The sequence below is a fragment of the Syngnathoides biaculeatus genome, chromosome 19 (genome assembly GCF_019802595.1).
Source record: "Syngnathoides biaculeatus isolate LvHL_M chromosome 19, ASM1980259v1, whole genome shotgun sequence".
Classification (NCBI taxonomy): Eukaryota; Metazoa; Chordata; class Actinopteri; order Syngnathiformes; family Syngnathidae; genus Syngnathoides; species Syngnathoides biaculeatus.
The window spans coordinates 14054847-14079452 of record NC_084658.1 but is presented as its reverse complement, the minus strand read 5'-3'; the positions used below and the strand labels follow the sequence as shown (position 1 = coordinate 14079452).

The 24606-nt window shown below is 43.5% G+C and overlaps 3 protein-coding genes across 14 annotated transcripts in view; all 3 read left to right on the top strand.

Annotated features, from left to right (window-relative positions):
* ncoa2 (nuclear receptor coactivator 2) overlaps window positions 1–3764 on the top strand; it is a 42668-nt gene extending 38904 nt beyond the window's left edge. For 9 of the 10 annotated variants that reach the window (XM_061805137.1, XM_061805140.1, XM_061805139.1 and 6 more), the window contains one exon: window positions 381–3764. In XM_061805137.1, coding sequence (XP_061661121.1) covers window positions 381–392 — 12 coding nt within the window. In that variant the 3' untranslated portion in view covers window positions 393–3764. The remainder of the gene's footprint in view (window positions 1–380) is intronic. The other variant, XR_009792712.1, reaches the window with a different exon arrangement.
* A 2950-nt stretch (window positions 3765–6714) lies between these two features.
* On the top strand, window positions 6715–12530 carry prdm14 (PR domain containing 14). The gene is made up of 7 exons (XM_061805989.1): window positions 6715–7270; window positions 8044–8091; window positions 8170–8333; window positions 8617–8887; window positions 8964–9166; window positions 9998–10099; window positions 12294–12530. Exons 1-7 carry the CDS (start codon window positions 6715–6717, stop codon window positions 12528–12530), a joined length of 1581 nt encoding a protein of 526 aa, XP_061661973.1.
* A 468-nt stretch (window positions 12531–12998) lies between these two features.
* Window positions 12999–24606, top strand: part of LOC133492494 (solute carrier organic anion transporter family member 5A1) — a 29527-nt gene continuing 17919 nt past the window's right edge. Inside the window, exons 1-4 of one of the 3 annotated variants that reach the window (XM_061804744.1) lie at window positions 12999–13729; window positions 16140–16296; window positions 19572–19739; window positions 21203–21284. The gene's annotated coding sequence lies outside the window, so the exon portion shown is untranslated. The remainder of the gene's footprint in view (window positions 13730–16139; window positions 16297–19571; window positions 19740–21202; window positions 21285–24606) is intronic. The other 2 variants (XM_061804747.1, XM_061804745.1) reach the window with 2 other exon arrangements.

Genomic DNA, 24606 nt, shown 5'->3' with positions numbered 1-24606 from the left:
CAGCTCTGTTTGACCGGCGATATGACGCCGTGAAAATGGTGACGTCGCGTGCAATTCTTCTGTTGTGTTTCGTTATCCTTTACACAGAGCAGCACCCTGAGGAAAAAACAACTGACGATTTCGTTCTCTCCGTCAGACACTTTTTGAACCCATTCCGCCGACGTCCCGCCAGGTGTCATTCAACCGCGGCCCGTCCGCAGTGCTTTCAGGGCCAATAAAAGCTCATCAATATTTCAGCGTCTGGATTTAACTAGAAACATATCGGCACTTAGATAACGTCAATTATTTACCGTTTGCCCATTAGTGTTTGCATGTTTATGGTGTAAACTGCTTTTGTGTTATTCCACGTTGACTTTTTTTTTTTTCTTTTTTCTTTGCAGAAATACTGTTGACTCGCACTGAGTCGGACCTCAGCTGGATCAATTTAAGAAAAAAAAACAAGTGTACAAACATGTAAGCCACCCAACAGCCCTCAAAGATTAAAAAAAATACAGCCAGGCTTCTGTCTGCATTCACCGTCGTGTGACTTACTGTAGGCCCCGGGTACTAGGCGGGACCCCCCCCCAATCCCCCTCTCCCCAATCCCCTTTTTCGCCCTGATGAATGTATTCCTCTCAGCGGACTGCGGCTATTTACAATCTCATCTCAAATATTTAAGAAGAAGAAGAAGAAAAACGGACTGTCTCGGCGGTTTCTCCCAGAAAAACTTTAGCCCGGGTTTGCCTTTTTTTTTTTTTAAGCTGTTCCTTATTGTATGGTTATGATTATTATACCCAGGAGGGCGCGGGCAAGGACACGACGTAGTGGGGAAACGCTGCAAAAGAAGAATGATTTTTGAGGTTTATATAGTGTATTAAATTAAGTTTTATTTTTCTGTATAGATTCTTTTAATAAGAATAATTCCTGTAGATGGCTTTATCCTCATAGCATCCGAGACTTAAAAGACTATTCTTTGAAAAGAAAAAAAAAAGTCCAAATTGAATGAATTGTACATACCGATGAGTAATACCGTGTTAATTTTCTATTTATTTTATGTTTTGGTTTTTCGGGGCCACCCCCGTCTGCTCGCCGTTTTTTTTTTTTTTTCCCCCCCCTCCCGTTTTCACCGCATCCGGTACGGAGCAGAGCAGAGCAGGGGAGGGCGCGGTCCGCGGTCTTGTATACAGTGTACATACGGTATCGCTTATCGCTTCTCTTTGCCTTTAGCGTTAGAACCACCACCAAACGAGTCGACACAGCCATACGATAACTTTTGAATTTGAAGATTGAAATGTGCTTTCTATGTCGTCTGGAGTTTCAAACAAAAAAAAAACAAGGAAAAAAAACGCTTGATGCGAGCTGCTAGGTGCATTTTGGTGTCATGTAACTTGAGCAATAACTTTTTTTTTTTTTTTTTTTTGGGTGTGGGGGGATTTTTTTTGTACATTTTCCTAATTGAAAGAAAATAAGGAACACCCGTTTTGTGGGCTGCACGTTTGGATGCAGTATTAAAACCGGTTTTTGACAGACAAGACAGACAGCCATATTGAAACGTCCTCAGGCAGGGATTGTCATAAAATGGCGCGCGACTCTTTTTTGCGCCTCACTTTTTTTTTTTTTTTTATACATCCGTTGCATGTACGGGTGGGGAACCTGCAATTCTTCAAACCCTTTTCAACATTATTGTATAATAACATTTCAACCACCCCAAAATGCTCACAGTGCATAATTCACATTTGGTCCGTTATCTATTTTTTTTTTTTTTTTTTTTTGGCTCGTATAATTTGCCCCCTTCAAGGGAACTGTATTCGCCTGTGCCTTTCACACGGAACCCTGCCACGTCCCGCCATGAGAAATGAAGTGGGCGTGTGACAACTGCTTTCAACGCGACAGACCGGGAAAAGTTGAGTGTCAGGTGTTAAATGCAGGTCTGTTTTTGCTTTTTGTTTTTTCCCCTCCACTTTTCCTCCTCACACAGCCGTTATCCCAATTTCCGGTTATTTCTCTACCTTTTTCACAGATAACAAATCACAGCGAAAAAGGGAAGTGTGAAAAGGGGCTTATTATGCTACTTGATACTACCTCCAAGCCGGGAAATTCACAAGTCGACTTTTGACTGGCTGCCGCTCCATGTTGGTACCTTTCTCACACACGTCGGCTTTGGTGGACGTTTGAAATGAATATACAGTCATCCCTTGTTCGTCACGGGGGTTATTTGTCAGATGAGTGAAAATTTGCAGACGTATAAGCGGTGAAACATCCACTAAAAGCCTTAACCGTCCTAAAAAGTCTACACACCCTTGTTCAAATGCCGGGTATTTGGGATGTCGAAGATTACCGTAATTCCCGGCCTACAGAACGCACCTGTTTATAAGCCTCGGGATGTAGAAAGAGTTGCTAGCGTACCCGGTTATATGCCTAGGTACACAGAAAGGGTTTAACGCTAGTGCCGTGCTAACGCTAACAACTCTTTCTGCGTTAGCGCGGCGCTAGCGTTAAACCCTTTCTGTGTACTGAGGCTCAAACAGGTACGCTAACGCTAGCGTTGCATCAGCGCATAAACCGCAGGGTTGAAAGCGTGTAGGCCGGAAATTATGGTAGTCACATTTAGCTTGTTCTACCATCTTTTGCAGAGGGGAAATAAAAATAACGTGGGGCGAATGTGTTTTCACAAGTGTACACACCCTTTAAAACTGGGGGAAAATCGGTGTTTATTCGTCAAATCACATTCAAAGACGTGTTAAGCGGGAGTCAGTACACGTTTTCCAGGATTTAACGTGCCTCAAATAAAGATTAGGTGTCTTCTAGTGGGGTTTTTGTGAAATTTCTAAAGGATTTCATTGTTATAAGGTTTCAGACAACCGGAGGATATTAAAAAACAAATAATAATCCAAGGTATGAGTCAGTCATCCAGGTTACAAAATATATTCTCAGATTGGCAAGTACTGGCTATTTAGGACATGTGACCATGGATGCCTAGGAAAGATTTAAGTTTGGTTTAGAATTGAGTTGGACGGGTTGTGAACAGCAGTAAAGGTGGATAAAGTTTTTGAAATGCTACAAACTGGACTCTGGCATTTGAACAGGGGTGTGTACACTTTTATCCACTGTCACAATAAAACACGTTTGTTCATATTTAAGCCTTAATATACCCCACCAAACATATTTCACAGATTCATTTCATTTCAACGGGGGAGGGATGGTTTGAGTTTCAAATGCTTTGAGGGAATTAATGAAACTTTGTAAATGAAAGCATTTCGCACAAAACAAAATTATCTTTTTTTTTTTTTAAATATCTCTTGGATAACCGTTTACAATCTGGTTCCCCACCCTTTTATCGATTGCGACGCTGCATGGAGAAAATCCAAACTAAGAAGAAGAAAAAAAAAAAAAACAATCCTCACACACCTCAATTGGATTTCCCAATTCAGCTTTTTTTTTTTTAATTTTGATTTGGATTTTTACACGCTTCTAACAATAACGATGTCAGGTCAACAGGGTCCAATCAGAGACGGTGTTTGTTGAATGTATCTTGTGGGGTTTTTTTTTTTTTCCACGCGCTTTGAAGGGCCTACGACTTAATTACTAAGTAATTACCATCCGACTTTTATCGACAAACGCTGTTTTTGATTGAATCAGATGAGCCTTCTTGAGACGTTTTTAAGCGTTTTTAACCCCAGCCCGTTGCAAAATTGTTTTCCAAAGAACGTTTGGAGAAGCCATGTGCACGTGCTACTATCACTTTCGTACCCCCGACCCACCCCCCCCTCCCCCAAAAAAAACAATTTTCCTCCTCTTAATGCCCTTTTGTATTATCTGCTGATTTCTTAGAGCTACAAACAAAATGGTGGGTGGGGGTGGGGGGGGGGACTAGCATAATGCCTTAGATCTCGTCCGCTCTTGTATATGACTTGGCCGTGTGTACACATTTGTATCATGACTTGTACAATAAGAACCGGGCGCGGCTTCGCGATCCACAAGGAAAACGCTATAATATGTTTGTGTATTATAATTACAGACACCCCCCGTCCAGGAACGCTTGTTTGTTTTTCCACAGCTGGTGAGTGTGTTGTGTTTTCGCCTGCATTGTTCACAAAAAAAAAAAAACCCACACTGTATCCCCCCCACCCGCCCTTTGCCACCCTTTTACCCCGAGTGTGTGTGTGTGACCGAGCGAGCGTTTTATGCAAAGTGACATCAAAACACAGAAGTTAAAAACCACAATTATGCAAGTTGTGAACTAATATGGCTTTGCTGATGCTATTTGCCTTGTAAATAAAGAATTCCGTTATTGAGATTTTTCACAGCGATGCGTATTTGTTTTTGTTTAATCCAGCAAATGATCTCATCAGCGATGTTATATTTTGGGGGGGAAAAATAACTTTCCACATAAAAGATGAAAGCCAGTTGTCTCATTTTGCATTGTAATAAATAGTCTAAAAAAAAAAAGTCATGTTAATTTGAAAATATTATTTGAAAACAAAAAACATCTTGAATTTAAAACTTCAAATGCAGAAGCACACATTTCCATTTTTAGTGAATTGAGTCAAAGCCATCTTTCATTTCATCCCCTCCATAAAATAAAAATAATCATATTTTGATTTTTGACAGCTTAAAACTTTCTTGTCCTCACAAGAAAACTTTTTGGTGCTCATGAGAAAAACTTCCAGTGCACTCTTAACATTCTTAAGCTCGAAAGGAAACTTGTGAGCATGGACAAACTTTTTTTTTTTGTTTACCATCGCACATCAAAAACATTTAAGTGCTCACCTGGGAAAATTTCCAGACCCCTGATTAAAGTTTTTCTTGCTTATGAGAAAACATTCATATGTGCCAGGAACTCTTGTGGGACACTATTTTTCGTGTGCACGTGAAACTTTTTGGTACTGTCCAGAACAATTTTAAGTAGATGTTATTGTATCTTCCCCCCCATGTCATTTTAGAGCACAGGTGTCAAACTCAAGGCCCGGGGGCCAGATTCGGCCCGCCACGTGATTTTATGTGGCCCGTTGAGCTGAATCTAGTGTCAATTTACATGATTCTTGCAGAATCTGTCCCAAAATTTAAAATTGCCATGATCATAAATGAAGTTGAGATAATACAAGCATTTCTGATTCTAAAAGTAGTTCATGAATTGATGATGTAAATATGATGAGATGATTAAATATTATCACAACAGCCCTCTAAGGGAAGCCGAAACTACAACGTGGCCCGTGAGAAAAATTTGTTTGACACCCCTGCTTTAGAAGGCTCACTAGCGATCTCCACAAAAAAAGGATTAAGAATAAACTGTCAATTGTTGTGGGGTGGGGTGGGCTTGCTGGGGGGGGGGGTCATCACCATATGTAAATATCTGCAAGTTAACAGGGTGGGTTGTCCCTGCAGAGGAGGAGGAGGAGTGAGTGTGTGAGGCGTGATTGAGATGCATGAGGCAGCATTCCGCAGGAGCCAATAGGAAGCGGGAAGCATCCCCATCGGGGGATCAACATGGATGCCCTCAGATGACCGCAGACTCCCAGCCACCCCCCCCCCCCCCACCAACCACCACCACACACGCACACACACGCACAAAAACACACTGGCCCACTCGGAGAAGATTTGACATTTGCGTGGGTGGGAAGACATGACGGGAAGCTTCACCGTGGAACGGCTCTGAATTGGTCACGAGGTGAGCTTTATGCATTGAAAGAAATGTGTATTGTGTATTGATTAAATTCAAATATTTTGCTGAATTTTTCCATCCATGTGTGCATTTTAGTGCATGTTTTACATTTTCCAGACATTTCTGGAAAATTATACCTAGCATCAAATAAGTTGAGTATCAGTTTGCAAAGAGAGACGCTAAATGAAAGTTGACCTCTGCTCTGGGGGGGCCTCAATGAGTGTCACGACCCTGATTTGTATCTCTTTGTACTCCCCGAATGTTTCCTGAAATACTCTCAAACACACACAGGACTGATGTGTGTGTTTGTGGTTAAAAAGATAGAAGCTTTCAAGTGGGTCAAAACAGCAGCAAAAGTGAAATACTGGATTTAACAACCCCCCCCCCAAAAAAAAAAAAAAGTGGCATAGTACTATGCCAAGCAAAATCTTTTAATTTTCTTGCAGCTAAATTAAATGTTTTCATTTAAAGTTGCCCGAAAATAGCTGGGATAGGCTCCAGCACTCCCGTGACCACTGTGAGGATAAGCAGCTCAGAAAATGGATGGCTGGGTCATTTTTTAGTTGCATTAAAGCTTTTTTTAAATACACAGATAAAACAAATGTGAGCAATTAAGTAAACTTTTCTACACTTAATAGATGAAAAAAAAATAAGGTTTAAATGGGAGTGAAAGTAAAAAAAAAAAAAAGGGAAAGTAAAGTATGGTCAAGATATTTGGAGTTTAATTTTTTTCGTCCCCCCCCCCCCCCTCTCAAACAAAAGACGTTTTCATATGCATGATGTCCACTTCTTTAAGTAGGATGCACTTTAACATTATCTTACAGCTAATTTGCATTATTCGTTTGTCTTTTTATTAAAGCAAAGAAAAGTGTTTTGAAACGAAAATTGGTAGTGAACGTTATAGGATTTTATTTTATTTTTTTTAAATGCAAAGGAAATAAAGTGAACTAAAGTTAGAGTTAAAGTGCTTACTGAGCGTGTAATTCCCTCCCCAGGCAAGACAAAGACAATTTCCACATTTTCCAAAAGTGTCCCAACATGTCTTCTTGAAGGACGCGGCTCCACATTCCCTCATGCTGCTCACCCTGTCCAGCCTCCCGCCGGCGCCCAAGGACGGGAGCCTCCAGGCGGACATGCTCAGGACAAGTCCCCCCCGGAGCGTCTTCCCCGGCCCTCATCAGCACCATCACCCGTACATGGACCTCTTCGCCCGGACTCGCGGCCTCCTTCAGCCTCTCAAGTCCACCTCCGCGCTGATGCTCAACACTTACCTCCATCCCCGACAGCAGCACATGCCAGCCGGCCCGCCGCTGGCTTACCTCGGCCACCTCGCGCCCGGACACCCGCTGCGCTCCTCCAAACCGGAGGACCCGGAGCACGCCGTTGGCCCGCTCTCCCTTCCGGACTTGAGTGTCTGCAGTCCGGCCGGCATGCACGACAGCGGGAGGTCTGCCTCACCGGCCAAGCTGTCGCTCCGGAACCGCGCCCCGTCCCCGGAGAAGCGAGGCCGCTTCAACTTCAGCGAGGACGACTTGTTCGCCGTCTTGTACGGATACTCTGCGGGCTCCGAACGAGGCGCGGGCGGAGGAGGCCACGCGATATCCGGCGTGAACCTGCCCGACAAACCAGGTCGAGCCAAAAATTCACTCCAAGTATTGTATAGAATATGCAAAAGTGTATATTTTAATTGTGTTCGATTTTAACAGTTAGCATTATTATGTCGGTATTAAAAAGGGAACTCATCGGTAATATATTAATATACAAACAAGTCATGCGAAATATCCAAATAAGGTTAAAAACCAAGTTTTTAAGGAACAAATCTGAGTTAAAATTGAAATTTGGGGTAACGTCAGGGGAAAAACTAACGAATTAGGTTAATAATCTATTATTGTGTCAAAGAAAATCAACAAATGAGGTTTGAAACATCAATTTTTTTTTAAAGATGCAAATTATGTAGGTGTTAAAAAAAATGAACACAACTTTTTAAAAAAATCAACATAATTTAACAAAAATTTAAAACTATAAATCGCTAAAAATTAGAATTACTATAAATAGCAATAATCGCAACAAAGGAATAGAATACATTCTACAGTAAATATCATTCAGTATATATTCATCCAAATGGAATACTTGTTTTAAATAGCAAATATGTTTTTCATTTGTCCTGTGCCTCGTTATTCCTGATGTTTTTTTATTTTACATTTTTTTTTTGTGGCCCTTTCGATCCTCTGTATATTTTGAACATATTGACAGTTAACGCTACCTTGTCACTTGAGTACACCCCGATGTATCCAATTTGTATTTTTATATATTTTTTTCTTCCATTTTTACACACAGTATATGTTTTGGAAATGTGATTCGTTGCCAAATTTGTAATCTGACTAAATCTGATTTTATTCCAGATTGCAAGATCATCCCACTGGACGTGGATGCACTGGACCTTCCTGAGGGTGAGAACCCCCACCCCACATTTCTCTCTCCCGTTTTGTGTCAAAACGTCGGCGTCGGCGTTTTCCCTCCCTTCGCAGGTCTGAGCGTCGTGCAGGCGTGCTGGGGCAGCGTGTCCCGCTGCGGCGTGTTCACCGACGCCAAGAGCAGCGTCCCCAAGGGCACCCGCTTCGGACCCTTCCTGGGCAAGCTGGTCAACACCAGCGAGATGAAAACCTACGACGACAACACCCTCATGTGGGAGGTACGACTCGCCTTGTGGAGTCAAAATGGTCCAATAATATATTCTCTATCCTCGACATCGAATGATTAATATTAGTACACCTCCCATTACAGGTAGTTGCTATGGCCTACTTCATTTTACACTGTCAAATTCTAAATTTATTAGTAATATTTGATCTACAGATATCCCCCTGGTGCCCATTCAATGGCCATTGAACTAAAGCATGAAATCGTGATGCGCACGCTGTTGAGTCGTTTTCCATTTAATGACGTTATCGCACTTTGTTCCCTCCGGCTTCCCGCAGGTGTTCGAGAACGGCCGCCTGAGCCACTTCGTGGACGGGCGGGGCGGCTCGGGCAACTGGATGTCGCTGGTCAAGTGCGCCCGCTTCGCCGACGAGCAGAACCTGGCGGCGGTGCAGGTCAAGGGTCAGATCTTCTACGAGGCCTGCAAGGAGATCAGAGCCGAGCAGGAGCTCCTGGTGTGGTACGGGGACGGCTACGTGCAGTTTCTGGGCATCCCGCTCGCCCTCAGGGGTCACGACGAGGTGAACGACACCCCGCCGGCCGCCGAAGGTGAGACCTGGAACCGGAGATGGGGACCCACCCTGAGATTGGGAACCGATATAAGATGGTGAACTTTCCCCTTCAGACGCCGGCGAAGGCTTCAAGTGCGACCGGTGCGGCAAGGTGTTCGCCTACAAGTATTACCGGGACAAGCACCTGAAGTACACGCGCTGCGTGGACCGGGGGGACCGCAAGTTCCCCTGCCACCTGTGCAGCCGCTCCTTCGAGAAGAGGGACCGCCTGCGAATACACATCCTGCACGTGCATGAGAAGCACCGGCCACACAAGGTTTAAATACATACAAATATTTGACTAATAATAGTATGTGTATATATATATATATATATATATGTATAGTTTTTAATTCGGTATAATATTTCATTGTATTCTGGAGAGGGTAATTCAGGCTGTGAGGTGGGCATTGCCCCCTCTGCCCTCCCTAGAACTGCCACTGCTTATCAACACATAACAAAAACATAACAATAAAAATATGGCGCTGAAAGAACAGCTCAAAAATAATTATGGGGTGGGGGCAGTCCAAATTATTCAGTGTTGTTCAACTCCAGTCGCACCGTCATTTTATTAAAAATTGTAAAAATACCCCCCCCCAAAAAAAGAAACATACTTGTATATGATAGAAATTAAGCAATGATAACCTTGAATAATAATACGAATAAATAGAAGGAAAACATTTTGAATTAAAATGGTTACACCTGGAATTTTGTTACAGATTCATGGTTCAATGGAAATTATTTTTTTTCTAAAATAAAATAAGCGTTATCTGACAAGTGTCGCATCTGAAGTGTTTTGAACAACTATCCATCTTAATGATAATAATTAATAGGGGGATTTTTATTGTGAGTTCATTTCCTTTTTGATATGAAAGGTGAATCCTCATGTCAGAATAGTATAGGAAAAGATTTTTCTTTTATTCAGAGAGAGAGAGAGAGAGAGAAAGACAACAAATATATTAAACATTATTATTATAATGTTACCACTATTCTACATCTTTGTGGAGGCCAGCTTCATCCTGTATTGTGTCTCAATATCTGTTTTTTTTTTTTAAATGTAATCTTGGAACGGAGACCAATGTGAACCAAAGTGTCGTTTGTGTTGCAGTGCACAGTTTGTGGAAAGAGTTTTTCTCAGTCGTCCAGCCTCAACAAACACATGCGAGTCCACTCGGGAGAGCGTCCCTACAAGTGCGTCTACTGCAACAAGGTGACAAGAAAAATGGACCAAAAATAAGGAATTAAAAAAAAAAAAATCATCGTTGAGTGTGGATGACTTTGATCAAATTTTTATTTCGATCTGACTGATTTTTTTCATTTTTTGTTTGTTTTGTTTTGTTTTTCGGCACGTCTCAACTTCCTGGTTTTACGGCGCATCGGTATCGCTTTGGGAGGCCCGCCGGCTCTTTTGTGTCCCTCCGCGGGCCCACTTCGGCGACACACTTCCATGCTAATTATCGCCAGATGCAAGCGCAACCCTTTTGTCTCGCCACATTTTCGTTGAATTTACGAGCGTAGAACGAGCATAAGCCCCTTTTTTGTCCTTTGTTCGTCTTTGACTGCACGCCGCCTTCGTTTTAGTTGTTCCCTCCTTTTTACACACTCGGGGAATGTTTTGTTGAGTGACCGCTGGCCCCACGTGACCCGGAAACGCTATCTCTTTTTTTTTCTTTCCTTTATTGAACATTAAACAGAACAATACAATTCAACGCAGAAGACAATTTGCCAGGGGGGTCAAAAACAAGATTACATTCTACAGAAAAACATGAAATAAACTACACAAATTTACCGTTTTAATGGCTTTAGCGTTCAAAGAATTCTTAATGGTATGAATATACTGTCTAGTTTCATTTTGAAAGAAAATAAAACAAAGATTTTTATTTATACACCTACATTTATGAATATGAAATTTAGCGAGTAAAATTATAAGATTAATCATATAATAGTGTCTGTTTTTAGACGAGGTAAAAGACGTGAAACCAAACAGTATATTTTCAAAACAAAGAGTAAAACTGTTGTCAATAAAAGTAGAAATAAAAATACAGACATCTTTCCAGAAATTATTGGAGACAGGGCATGACCAAAATAAGTGAAAATTATCTTCAGGGCAGTTTGAACAGAAAGAGGAATCAGTATCAATTTGTTTTTTAAAACGCTGTAAAATAAATATTTTGGAAGGATAAATTTGATGAATTAACTTAAAAGATACTTCTTTTATTTTGTTGTTAATCATATATCTAGTTGGTAACATCCAGATTATTTTCCAGTCAAGATTATGTAATAATTGATTCCAATAAGATGTTATGTGAGGAAGAGACCCGGAAACGCTATCTCGCTAACAATACAACTACAACATAAAGCAATATAATTTACAATTGTTTTTACGTAACTCCTCAACAAAATAACTGATCTTTATCACATTTATCTCTAGTTATTTGTCCGTTTAATTTCAATATTTCGTTTTGTTTTTAACGTTACAGAAACGACTGTGTCTCAGTGGAACGAATTTATCGCCTGATTAAAAATATGAACATTAACACCAAAATGAAATAAACCTAATTAAAAATATATTCAGAAGAGAATTCACAAAAATTTTTTCTCTAAATGTTTTTCTTTTCAAAACATTCACAAAAGACGTCAATGAAAGTTCCAAGTGAAACTACTTTATTGCCTGATGAAAAATGTAAATTAGAATTTTGCATGCAAATGGAATTAGGGATATTAATTTCATGTTATTTCCACAAGAAATTAACAAACAATTGCATATTTAAATATAACTTTAAATATAGGATGTGTAAAAATACAAATACTGCAAAACAGTGCAGTGGAGCCACGTTATTGCCTGATTTAAAATATTGATGACAAGGCTTCTAAATTATGGCTATAATTATAATAGGAGTAACATGAAATTAAGCATAGCAGTCAAATTGAAAAATAAACAATTCCTTATTCCATTTAATTGGTCAAGTTTTACTTTTGAAGACAGTCACAAAAGACATCCGTGAAGGCTCTAAGTGGAACTACTTTATCATCCGTTTTGTAATAAGACTTTTTTTTAATACTAATATGAAACGGCAGATAGTTACTTTTACCATCCACAAGAAACTGACATTTGGTTGTGTATTTCATTTCTTTTCTTTTTAGACAGCCGCTAAAAATATTTTCGTTCATTGCAAGTGTTAGTTTCTGAGGTTGAGATGAAATGGGTGAAATCAGCGAAGTAGCGACCAGGAATTTTTCATGTATGAATCACCCGGACTTTACCACCCCCCAAAAAATTACAGCGTATACTTAAAATCCAGTGATTTGTCGAAATATGCGCAGTATGACTACATAAATAAAAATGGACATAAAACAAAGACAGCTATTTCCAATGTCCTTTTTGTCCTCGGCCTCCCCCGCAGGCCTTCACGGCTTCCAGCATTCTGCGCACGCACATCCGCCAGCACTCGGGCGAGCGTCCGTTCAAGTGCAAGCACTGCGGCAAGGCCTTCGCCTCCCACGCGGCGCACGACAGCCACGTGCGGCGGACGCACGCCCGCGACAAGCCGTACCCCTGCGACCTGTGCGGCGCCTCCTTCCAGGAGGAGCACGAACTCCAGCGCCACGCCAAAAGCCATAAATGTAAGCAATTAAAATGATTTTTTTAAATTTAACTCAGTTTTAAAAAAGTCAACATGAAGGAAAACATTTTCATTGTGGGGCCATTTTGAATGCCCGTCACAAAATGATGAAGATGATGAGATGAAGATGAAGACGGTTTTTCCACAGGACGGAAAAACATTATTACAGAAGCTTTTGTGTTTTCTTTCTGAATGTTTGAAAGAAATAAAATTATAAAATGCTTTTCACGTTTCATTTTTTGTTTTGTTTTTCTTTTTCTTCCTCTCCCTGTATCTTTTTAGACAGGCAAGCCTTGGACAGCGCTATTCTCACTCCAGGAAATGGACCCATGGAAGAATCCATTTTGGAAGACAATCAGAAAAGCCAAAGAAACGACGTCAATTTTCAACATTATACTGGAATTACGTTTCTAACTCCCGAATATCGTCCGTGGAACTAAAAGCCAAACAACTTCAGTGTCCCGTTTGTACCCTTTAAAAGTTCTTAAATTTCTTTTTAGGTAGTTTTAAACGGTAACTGTTGGAGAAAATTGTGCTGTACAGACTTATTTAATGAGGCGCACGGTAGTTGAAACGAACAGGATAATGTGTCATATTTATATCAGTGATTTGTGCTGTGCAATGTGATTATAATTTGTTTTATTATTATTATTATTATTTGGGCATTCTGTCAATGAACAGAGGCTCTTATTTGATTTTACCAATTTATAATGTCTCAACCACTGAAAAAAAATCTTCCCTTATTTATGATATTGGACAAATGCATAATAATAAAAAAAAATTTCAAGTATGAGTTGTGATTTCTGGCTGTTAGGAAAAAGTAACCGCATACTCGCAGGACACAGCATAAACGCCAGATAATCGATAAAACTCGCTCGGGTTTCCACGCCGAAAACGAATGCTGGCATCCACTTTATGTGTATTTACGATAAAGTGTAACACTGCCGTAACAAGGAAAGTGTAAAATGAAATGAGTTCACCACCCACCCCCCTCGGAGCAAATGAATGACAATAGCGTGTCAACTGCCGCCAATGAAAAGCAACCTGATGAACATCTGCCATCGCCGTCCCTGGGAAAAAAAAAAAAAAGAAAAGACTGGACGGCTCATTGGCCACCAAAACTGAAGTCGCCGTCCGCCATCTTGATCCCTCCAAAACAAGCATGCCGACCTGTGCGTTAATCGCCAGTTTCGTGGCTGTGAGAAAACATTCCACAGGTAAGTTAGAAAGATTTACTTTGACACAGTTAAAATTGGTTTGTAAGGTTTTTTTTTTTTTTTTTTTAATATTCTGATTAGCTTAATTCACTTGAAAAATGTTTACGGTTGTTGTTGTTGTTCCCTTTTTTTGCGAAAAACCGCTGTCAATATTTTCCCAAACTTCATCAGTGGATAAGCAAGAAAACACATTTTCGGTGAAATTTTTGGATGAATTTCATAATACAGAACTCTGCAAATTGAATTCAATTTTTAAACGCGAGGAAACAAGTTTAAAAAAAATAGGACATTGCTGAGACAACAAATTGTGAGTCCTTATTTCCAAAAATATATCTAACTAATTGACTTGAAATGTAATGTTTTTATGACAAAAATGGTTAGATTTTTGCTATGTTATGAACATAAACATGTCACGTAAATCGGGCCTCGGTAATATGCAAGCTTTCTTGCTAGTCACGAGTTCTTGCTACGTCTTTCCTTTTCACTTCGGATTTTTTGGGTTACCAAGTCGAATTAAAAATCCTTCATGTTACCAGAACTGAAAAAAATGTCATGTTCACACGACCAGTTTTAATTCTACATGCAAAACTTTGAGGAAACCCCCCGACATAATCCAGATACCCGCACTTTCACATAGACACTGACACATAGATCCCGTGATATGTATAGATATCATTACAGCGACGCAAAGATACATCGACGCGTAGATATTGTCATATCGATCCTGTTTCGGTTCATACTTTGCGCCTCTGAGGCGTGTTTGGAGCGATGCGGGGATCGATAGCGATCGATACGTGAACGTCGCAAATGTCAGGGAAAGCCCACTAGAACAGCTGAACTTTCATTTCATTTTTTTTTCCCTTGGGTACAGTAATGATTTTTTTTTTACCAATAATTCAAATATCAAGTGGGATGAATTCATTGTCAAAAGGAAATATAGAGGGGCAGCGTTTTATCATCACCGTTATTGATGAAATTAGATCAAAAAATGACCTGACTACGCGCATTCGTGTATGTACGCAGTAAACGCTCGGCAGGCTTCTTCGGGGTCAGGGGTCACCTTCAAATAGGATAACTACAGATGCTCAAAAAAAGTACATGATTGGAGCGGACCCTCCCACACTGCCATGTATACGACCCCCCTGGGGATCAGGCCCCCCACCCCCCCCCACCCTTCACGAGCTGTGACGAGAGACAAAGGAGAAGAAAGGCGAAACGGAAAGGAGGCCAGAATGACAATCAAACGGGGAGACTGTTAACCTCTCGTTAGCCCCGCCCCTCGCGGCGCATGATTGGACCATTTACAAAGCAGTGCTTTGTCTACATCCATTTGAGATTGATGACAACACTACAGCCAATACGGCGTGATTTATTTGTTTGTATTCATTTATATTCATTCAAACTGCGCTTGATTTAATGTGTACAGTGTACTTTTTACTTAGTGCAAGTTATTTTCTATAAATTAGTTTGGAAAATGATGCCTTGAGATATAAGCGAACCAATTTACGGCTAATTTTATTCTCATTTGATTTGCGAGCTCATCTCTCGCTTCTCAGTGCAGCAGTAATAGCACCTCTTCATCGCAGAGGATAAAGAATATATGACTATGAGTACTTTTATATTGTCTGTCTGAAGTAAGCAGATATCCGTTGCTTTTAAAGGGTACAACACAACTACGTAAATGCCAATTGCTCGTCTGTTTGTGCCTATGCCGCTTACCATTGGAGGCATTGTTAGCCATTGTTAGCCTTAAGCTAGCGGAGGCTATGTGTTTTTTTTAAAAACAGAACATGTAATTCTCAGTTTTATGTACAGTCGGACTGTAAACTTTAACTCGGAGAGCCAGTAAACATCTTGAAGTCTAATTTTTTTGAAGAATATTTGACAATTACACATGCAAAAATGTCACGTTTTGACACAGGTCGAGTCGACGCCCGACATAAAGCACTTGAAGTAAAAGCAAAAAAAAAAAAAAAAAATGGGCAGATCGTCCATTATTATCTTGCAAAACGCATAACAGGAGTATGTCAAGGCACCACTTTACCACGGTATTGGTGTCGTGGTATCGGAGCATTTTCACGAGTACAAATATAGAGGTACTGTATCAACATCCACACCGATTGCGGTATTTGCGGTCTCGACGGTATCCCGATAGATTTGTTACTGTGCAATTTATATATTTTTAATCACAGACTCATTTGAAAAAAATAAAAGAAGGTAAAGGTCTGCTGGCGCTGGAACGAATCAATCCTATTTCCATTCATTTCGATGGGAAAGGTTGCCTCCCTTTGCGAACCAATTAAAATATAGTAAAACGATTGCCTTTGGGGTAAATGACGAGGTGGTCTGAAGTCCGGATGAAAGGCAGATCAAAGAGTGTCCCTCCATATTGTTGTGTGTGTTGTTCTAGGTGGGATTGACTCCCAAGAAGCGGGCAGATGGGCTCACCCTGCGCTCCGGGGGGGCTGCCGTGAGGGTCCCCCGCTCCCCCCGACCCTGCTCCCGCGGGACCTGGTATTCCGGGTATTCAGCCCCCCTCCATCCCTCCATCCATCATAATAAAACAAGTGAGTGTGCTAAAAAGATGATGGCAATAAGGGGGAGCATGTGGGGGGGGGGCATTGACATGCAGGAGGGGTCCGACGTGCTTGTAAGGCCAACGCGCTGCCTTTGTCATTCGCTTTTTTCCGCACGCTTCCTCTCTGCAATCGCCCAGCAAAAACAAAAAAGAAACTTTCACGCCGCCGCTGTTCCGCACTTCGTTGGCACGCACACAAAAATCAATTTATGACGTGATCAAAAAGTGGATTATTGGACGCAGTAGGTGAAATCTGTGAAGTAGCCACCACAAACTGCACTTTTGGGATCATTTATAAACAGTAATGCACAGCACTACTGTACATTCTGTTCCTGAAAATGTGATTTTATGAATGATTCAATTGGGTTTTTTTTTTCCTTCGCAGTTGTGGGGCAATTGTTGACACCCCCACCCTCCCCCCGCCCTCCCAAAGCTTTGCAGCGTCTGGACTCTGTCCTCGCGGCACATGCACGTCCTGGATGTCTCTGAACTAAATCCATTTACGTATGCGCTCACGGATTAATGCGCCCCCACCATTTCCGAAGTTGAGGGATTTCACCCCAAATTATAGAAAGTGGACAATGTCAGCCCCCCCCCCCACCCCCCACTTCCTACCCCTCCCTTTTCCACTTAGCACCTTCATTGCGGTGCGGATGTGAAAACATCCACTTGACCTCGCGCGATCTGCCGCCATTGCCCGGCAGATTATTGACCGTGACCGGCCCGGGCCCGAGGGAAAGCAGGGGTTAAAGGTGAGCCTATCCCCAAGACCCTGTGGTGTGTTTATGGTTGTGACCATGACCCCCACCCCCCCACCCCACCGCCATCCTATTTTGAAACATTCACGATGCCATTCACGATGTACCTTAACGGCTACTTCACGGCCTTCGTCTCATAGCCTAGCGTCACTCACCCGCTAGTTAGCCAGCTAGCTTCTGTTTCCGCGCGTCTGACCTCTTTAACACCAAACACCCCGTTTTTTTTTTTTTTTTTTAACATTTCGGAGTTTTACCCCTTTTGACATCATGGCCGCCCTCCCTCCCGCGCCTGCGGTGGGAAATCCGAGCCTCCTGTCGGGGGCCCCATTGATTTGTTAGGACTGCTAGCGTCCATTACGGTTTAAAGCTTTGACAGCTGATAGCGACATCCCCCGTGAGCCGGTAGTCACTCCCGTGTTTGCCTATTTTCTTAAATATACCGTTGAGATTTTGTCAAATTAAGATATTAAAAGTATGCTATTTTAAATTTGTAAACAAAATTACAGAATTTTACATGAAATTATTGCGCTTCCGTGGTCCAGTGGATTAGCTTTCCGAGGGCAAAACAAGAGTCCGGAGGAGATTCGGCGGATTTTGACGCACGCCCTTCCGCCGCTCGCCCCACCAACGTGTCTTCCTCCCGAGTTTTATTCATTTGAAAGGGTCATAAAAGTAGCTTTCCAACGGCTCAGTGTGTGGCATCGCCACGTGCTTGCGTTTGACGATCCTCGGGGCTCCCCGCCGCGTCCACCCCCGTCCCATGCTAAAGACGCCATATGCTAAATGGGCTTGTGTTACAGCTCCGGTTGCAAAGGTGGCCACACACACACACACACACACACACGCGCACACGCCAGAATTGAAATTATGTCAGCAATATGCGAGCCTTGAAAGCTTCATTGATCTGTTTATACTTAAAAAAAAAAAAAAAATTAACCATTTGATTCACGCCAGGCCACACAGACAGTCGGCATTGATTCATCCGCCGGACGTAGCGCCAATTCATTAGCGCTGTTGTGACATCTGCCCCCCTCCCCCACCCAAGCCCCCCCCCCATCCCCCAAACAACAACAAATAACTCCATCAGCACTTTTAATTAACACAAAACGGACAACAAAAGGAGTTAATAGGAACAATACATGCAAGGACAAGGGCGCTATTGAGCGGGCAAGCTAATAGAAGTCGCAGATGACGGCTCGGCCGGGGAGCGCGTGCGGTAAAAGACGCTCCATATTTCTCATAATGTGCATTTATGTTAGGGGGGGGGTGGAATGTAGAGGTCAGCATTAATTTTCTGCACTTGAGACAAGTTTCTCTTGCGGGGATTTAATGTAGCCACTAAGTGCGCGCGCGACGGGTTTGAGAACGTCGCTCCGGGTTGCCTTTTTAATGGCTTTTATGACATAAATCCTTTAAAATGTCCGAGCTGAAAGCCGAGTGGGAGGGAGACTTTCGCTACTTTCAGGTGACTTGGACAACACGTTGATGAAATAGTTTGTTCGAGGACAAAATGGACGTAAATCTTTTGTTCTTTTGTTTGTTAGAATATTAAATACCAATTTTTTTTCTCCAGCGTGTCACTGTCGAGACATTGAGAGGTGCATTTTCCCCGTCAAAGCAGTTTTCTGTTTTCTAGCTTGATATTAACTCCTTAAATTGATTATTTTTCATTATTGGGATCATCTTTTACTTACTTCAGGAACAAAATGGAGGACAAACAGGTCAGTATATGCATGTCGGCGTACTCGATATACGTATGTCCATGCACTTTATGGAGGGTAGCGGTACGGTCTGCGATTTTCAGGTCTTCTTGAAATAAAAATTCAGATCCCAAGCACACCTTCCACTAGTGACGTGAAATTTGGTGCACTCGTTTGTCATGAGTAGACCCACAAAAAAGTCTCAAGAAACCATACTGAGAAAGATTCACAAAATTCACCACGTTTGCTTGGATTTGGCCATTTTTCGTTGTTTTTGACCATTTCAAGGCATCCGTCAAAGAAAATTCAGCCCCCAAAACAGGTTCCACTTAGCAACGTGAAATTTGGCAGACATGTCTATCACGAGAAGGTCCACAAAAAAGCCTCAAGAAGCCACACCTAAGAAAACTCAGGAAACCTGCCACGTTGCTTCGAATCAGCTGTTTTTTTTTTCACGGTATTTCCTGGTGCCCCTTAAATTCTACCATAATTCCACCATAGTTACAAATTTGAACTACATGCAAGAGACAAAATGGTCGTTTACTGCACAAAAAATCAAACTTTTGAGCAAGGCAACAAAGTTTGATGACTTGCAATTAAACAAAACAGGTGGAACAATACATTCCTGTCCAGTAGATGGAAAGGTATACAGTCAATGCCGTCACGCCATTGCGGCCAGCGTTCTTTCAAGCAAGCCGGCCGTCATCTCGCCGTAGAATCAAGTCGTGGATCAATAGGACCACGCAGGGGAGGAAACCTAACCTTTTGTGTGTTTGCCCCCCCCCCCCACCCTCCACCCCCTTCAGTTCTCTGTACTTCTAATCTGGGCATTGTGTCGACGCCGCCTTCAAACGTGCGAAGGCTTCTCGGCACGCTCAAGCGCTTCCATTGGCGCCAAAATGATCTCCGATGATGAGCTGCGATTCCCGAAAAGACCCAGCGGAGCGGACGCGACGTTCCGTGGGGAATGAGAGGTTTTTTTTTTTCCTTCTTTTCCGTTTTGTTGTGACCTTCCCAAGTAGAAGGAAAACCTTGTGCTTCGACTCAAAACATTTTCTGTCATGGTCCTGTCAGTCCCGGTCCTAGCTGTGCCGGTCCCCGACACAACGCACACCTGCGCCTTGTTCCTCGTACTTAGGACAGATACAAAATGGACTCCTCATACGGTCTGGCCTTTGCCAGATCGTTGGCTCATCCCTCGTTCCCGCACTCTTGTGATTCTGTTCTTGATCTCCCGTGTACCGACCCCTGCCTGCGACCTTGTTACTGCTAATGCCTGATCGCCGAGACTGGACTGAATAAAAACATTTCCCAAACTGCCTCTACCTCTTCCAAGTCGTGCATTTGGGTCCAACCCCATGTTCTGGTCGTGATATTTTCGTCCCACGAGAATGGAATGATTCCATTGTGTAGTCTGTAGTCTAGGCTCCAGCTTTCCCGCAACCCTTGTGAGGGTTGGGTAAAGACCTAGCGCCAGCGACCTAGCGCCCTCTATTATCCGCCCACCACTGTTCACAAGGATGTATTTGTGCGATCACAAAGTTCTCCCAGTTCCTACAGATCCTTTGCGGTGAAAACTGTGCAAATTGTTGGCGTCGCAATGTCGGGTATGATTGCAAAGAAAAGTGTCGGAAAAAAGGAAGCTTTTAAGTCTGTGAAACTGAGCCGAATCCATCCCAATCGATGCACCTGCACTCCGCTCTCCGTATTGGCTACACGGGCTAATCGTGTGTCTCTCCATCACGCCAGCCCCTCGGAATCCACCCCCACCACCACCACCACCACCACAACAACACCTTCTCCGTCCTTGCGTTTCGAGTATTGATCGTTGGGGGGGGGGGGGGGGCGCGAGTAAGTTAATAAGCTTGGTAGTCATTCATCAGCGGGGTAGAGACTGGAACTGCCCGGGACAGCCTTAATCAAGTCATCAGCCGCCGTCGAGCATGACGGCGGTAATTAAAAGCGAAAAAAGGAGAAAAAAGAGAGAGGGAGCGAGGGAAAAGGGGAAGAGATAGGGAGCGTCCATTAAAAAAAAAAAAAAAAAAAGTATTTCACTTGAGTTTATTAAAGAGCTCCCACCGAGGAATTACAATCGCTCAGACGATCCGTTCAGTGGGTTGACGACGGGACCATCCGTCCGGGCCCCGAAGACAAACAACCGCACGCACTTTGACCCTCCTCCTTCCCTTAATGGCTCCCGCTCGGGCCAATAATCACCGGGCGGTCGTATTTCAAAGCGCAAAGACAAAAAAAAAACGGGGGAGGGCGGTGGTGAGAGTGCGGATATTTGCTAACAAGCTCCCATCAGATTGAGAAAAATAGCATCCAAGAATCATATATTTGATGAAAAACAATCGTGACAATTCAGTGACATTTAAAATAAACTTTCTTTTTTTTTGTCCTTCATTTGCATATACGCCTCGACCGCACGGCGCAGTGTAAGGCTCAAGCTCCTCTCCGGCTTCTCAGCGCAGCAGTAATATAAGTTGCTCTTCGCAGAGGATAAAGAATATATGCATGTGAGTATTGTTGTTTGGTCTGTCTATAATTGTCAGAACACCATTTGTGAGATGTGAGATATCCGTTGCGTGATTCTCACTGTATGATAGCATTCAGGTAGCGATGGTTACGCGGTTGATTTTAATACGCAGCATGTAATCATCTTGGGTTAGGGTTAGGTTGCCGTAACTTTCGGAATTGTTCCCAAATTCTATCTGCCGAAGTCCGATAGCAATTTACAAAGCCGTCGACCCAAATGTGTGAATTTGTTTGGTGAAGCACGCTAACCACCCCGCCCCCTCTTTTCCAATCAGGCAGCACAAAGGGCAGCCTGAAGACTGATCCCCCTCTGGGATTCAAACCAACAACCGCAATCACATGCCCCCCCCCCCCCAGCTCATAATTAGCACTCCGAGCACAACAGAAAACACACAAAAAAAGAGCAACAAGTGTGCGGCTAACGGCGGCCGCTAATCCCGCGTGAACGTCTTTGTGTGCGCGCATTAACGATCGGGAGGCTTAACCAAACGCTCTGCGGCTGTTCGCCATCGACCGGGCTAACGGAGCCGCGGAGGCCTCGCGGCCGTAATTCACTCGCTGTTTGGGACCTCGCGTGCGCACACACACACAAACGTAAACATTTAACATAGAAATGACCATTTTCTCATTTTTATGAAAAATGTTTTAACATCTATTTTTTTTTTTACCTTTGTTTTTTTTTGGTAAAAATCATGCTGCATTATAGGAAATTACATTTTTTCACATTTGTTTTTGAAAAAAACCCTTGATACTTGAATACTTACTACTTATTACTATTATTAATTATAATTATTAATATTGCTTCATACTTGATACTTGAAATGTTTCAACAGCACAAAAATAATAATAATAACAATAATTAAAAGAAAACATTTCGCCCTTCAGTGCCAGAGAAAGAGTTCTGCCTTCTGAGTTAGGCATCACCAACTTCCCGGCGGACTCGAACCCACCTCGCACCCCCCCCCACCCCCTCCCCCTCCCCAACCGAGGCCACCGCATGCCGGTCGTGCAGGTGCGGCGGCCGCATTGACGTCTCACGTAATGATTGACGGAAATCTTTCTGAATGGGATTCGCTCAAAGCCACTGATGCTCTTCTTAAGTAATAAATGACAGGGTTCTTGGTCGGGTGGGGTTGGGGGCCTTTTGTCCCCCGCCCCCCTACCCCACCCAAAGCGATGAGGCACACTTCAGCGTTTGCCTCAAAGTGCCTTATAAAACTTCGGCCCATTGTGTCACTGGGCTAATTGTGTCTCTTTTTTTGTGGGGCGGCACACTTTTTTCACTTTTGTGTGTGAGAGGGGCGGCTTGGGGCCGGGGGGGTTGGGGCGGGGGTCTTTTGGGGAGGCTTTGGCGGAGTGTTGGTCGTAATGAAGGAGCGGGCACGTATGGCCAACAATGGATTTCCCTGGATTACTGTTGGCACAAAGCCGGTGTTGCAGTAATTACATTGCAAATACTGTATTGTGAGTGGAAGGGGGTGGGTGTGGGTGGGGGGCGAGGTGGGCTACAGGCAGAAGCCGTTGCTCTGCTAGCAGCTGGAGCTCAACAAACACAAGTTGGATTCATTCTCGGCGGCACGGCGGATCAACTGGTAAAGCGTCGGCCTCACAGTTCTGAGGACCCAGGTTCGAACCCGGCCCCGCCTGCGTGGAGTTTGAATGTTCTCCCCGTGCCCGCGTGGGTTTTCCCCAGGTGAGCACTCCGCTTTCCTCCCACGTCCCGAAAACACGCAACATTAATCGGACGCTCTAAATTGCCCGTAGGTGTGATTGTGACTGCGGCTGTTTGTCTCGATGTGCCCTGCGATTGGCTGGCGACCAGTTCAGAGTGTAACCCCGCCTCCTGCCCGTTTGACAGCTGGGATAGGCTCCGGCGCTCTCCGCGACCCTCTTGAGGATAAGCGGCTAAGAAAATGGATGGATGGATTCATTCTCAAGGGCCCTCTTCAGGGGTTGAGACGGCGCTGGAAGGTGCTCCGACCGTTGAGCTCAAGTAAGCTTTTTGAACGCCGGGTTAAAATCTGCCCAAAAAGCACCAAATCCCTTTTCCACACTTCACGTATAGATCTATAGCAAATAGAGTAGCACTACTAATCTTCACTTGAAGATGAATGACCATTGCGTCTTCAAACACTTCACCCGGGGGGGTTGGGGGGCTTTGTTTTTATTTGATTTTGTGGGCGAACTTTTTTCACAAATCCAAAATGCAATGTATTTATGCGGCAGCGTTTTATTTATATTACCGCAAATACGCAGTTTCAAGCTAATATTACTTTCTTTGCGCATGATAATGTAACGTCCCCTTTTGTAAAAAGGCCTCATGCTGTCAGCCCGTGGAACGTCGCCGCATCTCTATCCCGAGTGCGTTATCGGCGTTAAACATCAGTGGATTACCCTTAACGTCCTCGTCATTTCTTAGGAAGCCATCTTTTGTCATGGAGGGAGCCGCGGGGGTCCTCTCGCCGGCCGCCGCACTCGCCTTTAGCATAAGGGTCGGCGGGAGTTAGCGGGGGACCGGCCCGCTCCAATTGCTCCTCACGGCGGGGGGCTTAGGGGGGAGGTGGAGGTTTTAGACTCATGCCGGGTGTCTTTATTTGAGCCAGGGGGGGGGGGGGGGGGGCAGGCCCTCATTGCTCTTCGGAACGCGGCTACACCGGCACCCTCCGGCCCAGATGCGCTCGTCTTATTCGTATGCGTCTGCAGCTCGTCGGCTAAAAGCTTCGTTTAGCAAAAATCCAACTGTTTGCTATTTTTAACACACAGCGCAAAAGATTCATATCGTATCGACGTGGGTTATGAAAAGGAAGTCACGGAGATGTGATTATGATGATGATTTATTAAAACAAAGTAATGCCGATGGACTTCATGCAGCTAAGTGGCTAAAGGTTGAAACGTTAGCGTCATAAAACATGAAAACGACGTCAATATTATTGATAAAGGTGAAAATGTGTTGAAACGCTTGGTTTATTATGAAGATTTATTATATTCTGATGTTTTATTTGTTGTTAAGAATAGCCTGGTGGGCCGCGTATGCCCCCAGGGTCCCCATGTTGCCCCCCCCCTTGCCGTATATATCTTGAGTACTGCGGTTGTAAAGCCATTAGCTGATGAAGCAAATTGTTTTGTGTAATTACTGCCCGTTCGCTCGGCTTCCGGCTACACGCGGCTGCTTTTCCCGTATGCGTCGCGGCAAGCTAGCCAAGGCTAAACGCCGCGCGGTGCGCGTTAATGAACGCGCGTCGGGGAAGCAGAAACGGACGGACGTTGATTGGCGATTCCTGTCCGTGTCAATAAAGTTGCGAC

What these genes read in the sequence shown, in the direction of transcription:
- prdm14 (XM_061805989.1), top strand. Translation starts at nt 6,715, where the DNA reads ATGCTGCTCACCCTGTCCAGCCTCCCGCCGGCGCCCAAGGACGGGAGC. An exon ending in TGCACTGGACCTTCCTGAGG is followed by an intron (nt 8,092 to 8,169) that starts GTGAGAACCCCC and finishes CTCCCTTCGCAG; the next exon opens with GTCTGAGCGTCGTGCAGGCG. An exon ending in CACCCCGCCGGCCGCCGAAG is followed by an intron (nt 8,888 to 8,963) that starts GTGAGACCTGGA and finishes TTTCCCCTTCAG; the next exon opens with ACGCCGGCGAAGGCTTCAAG.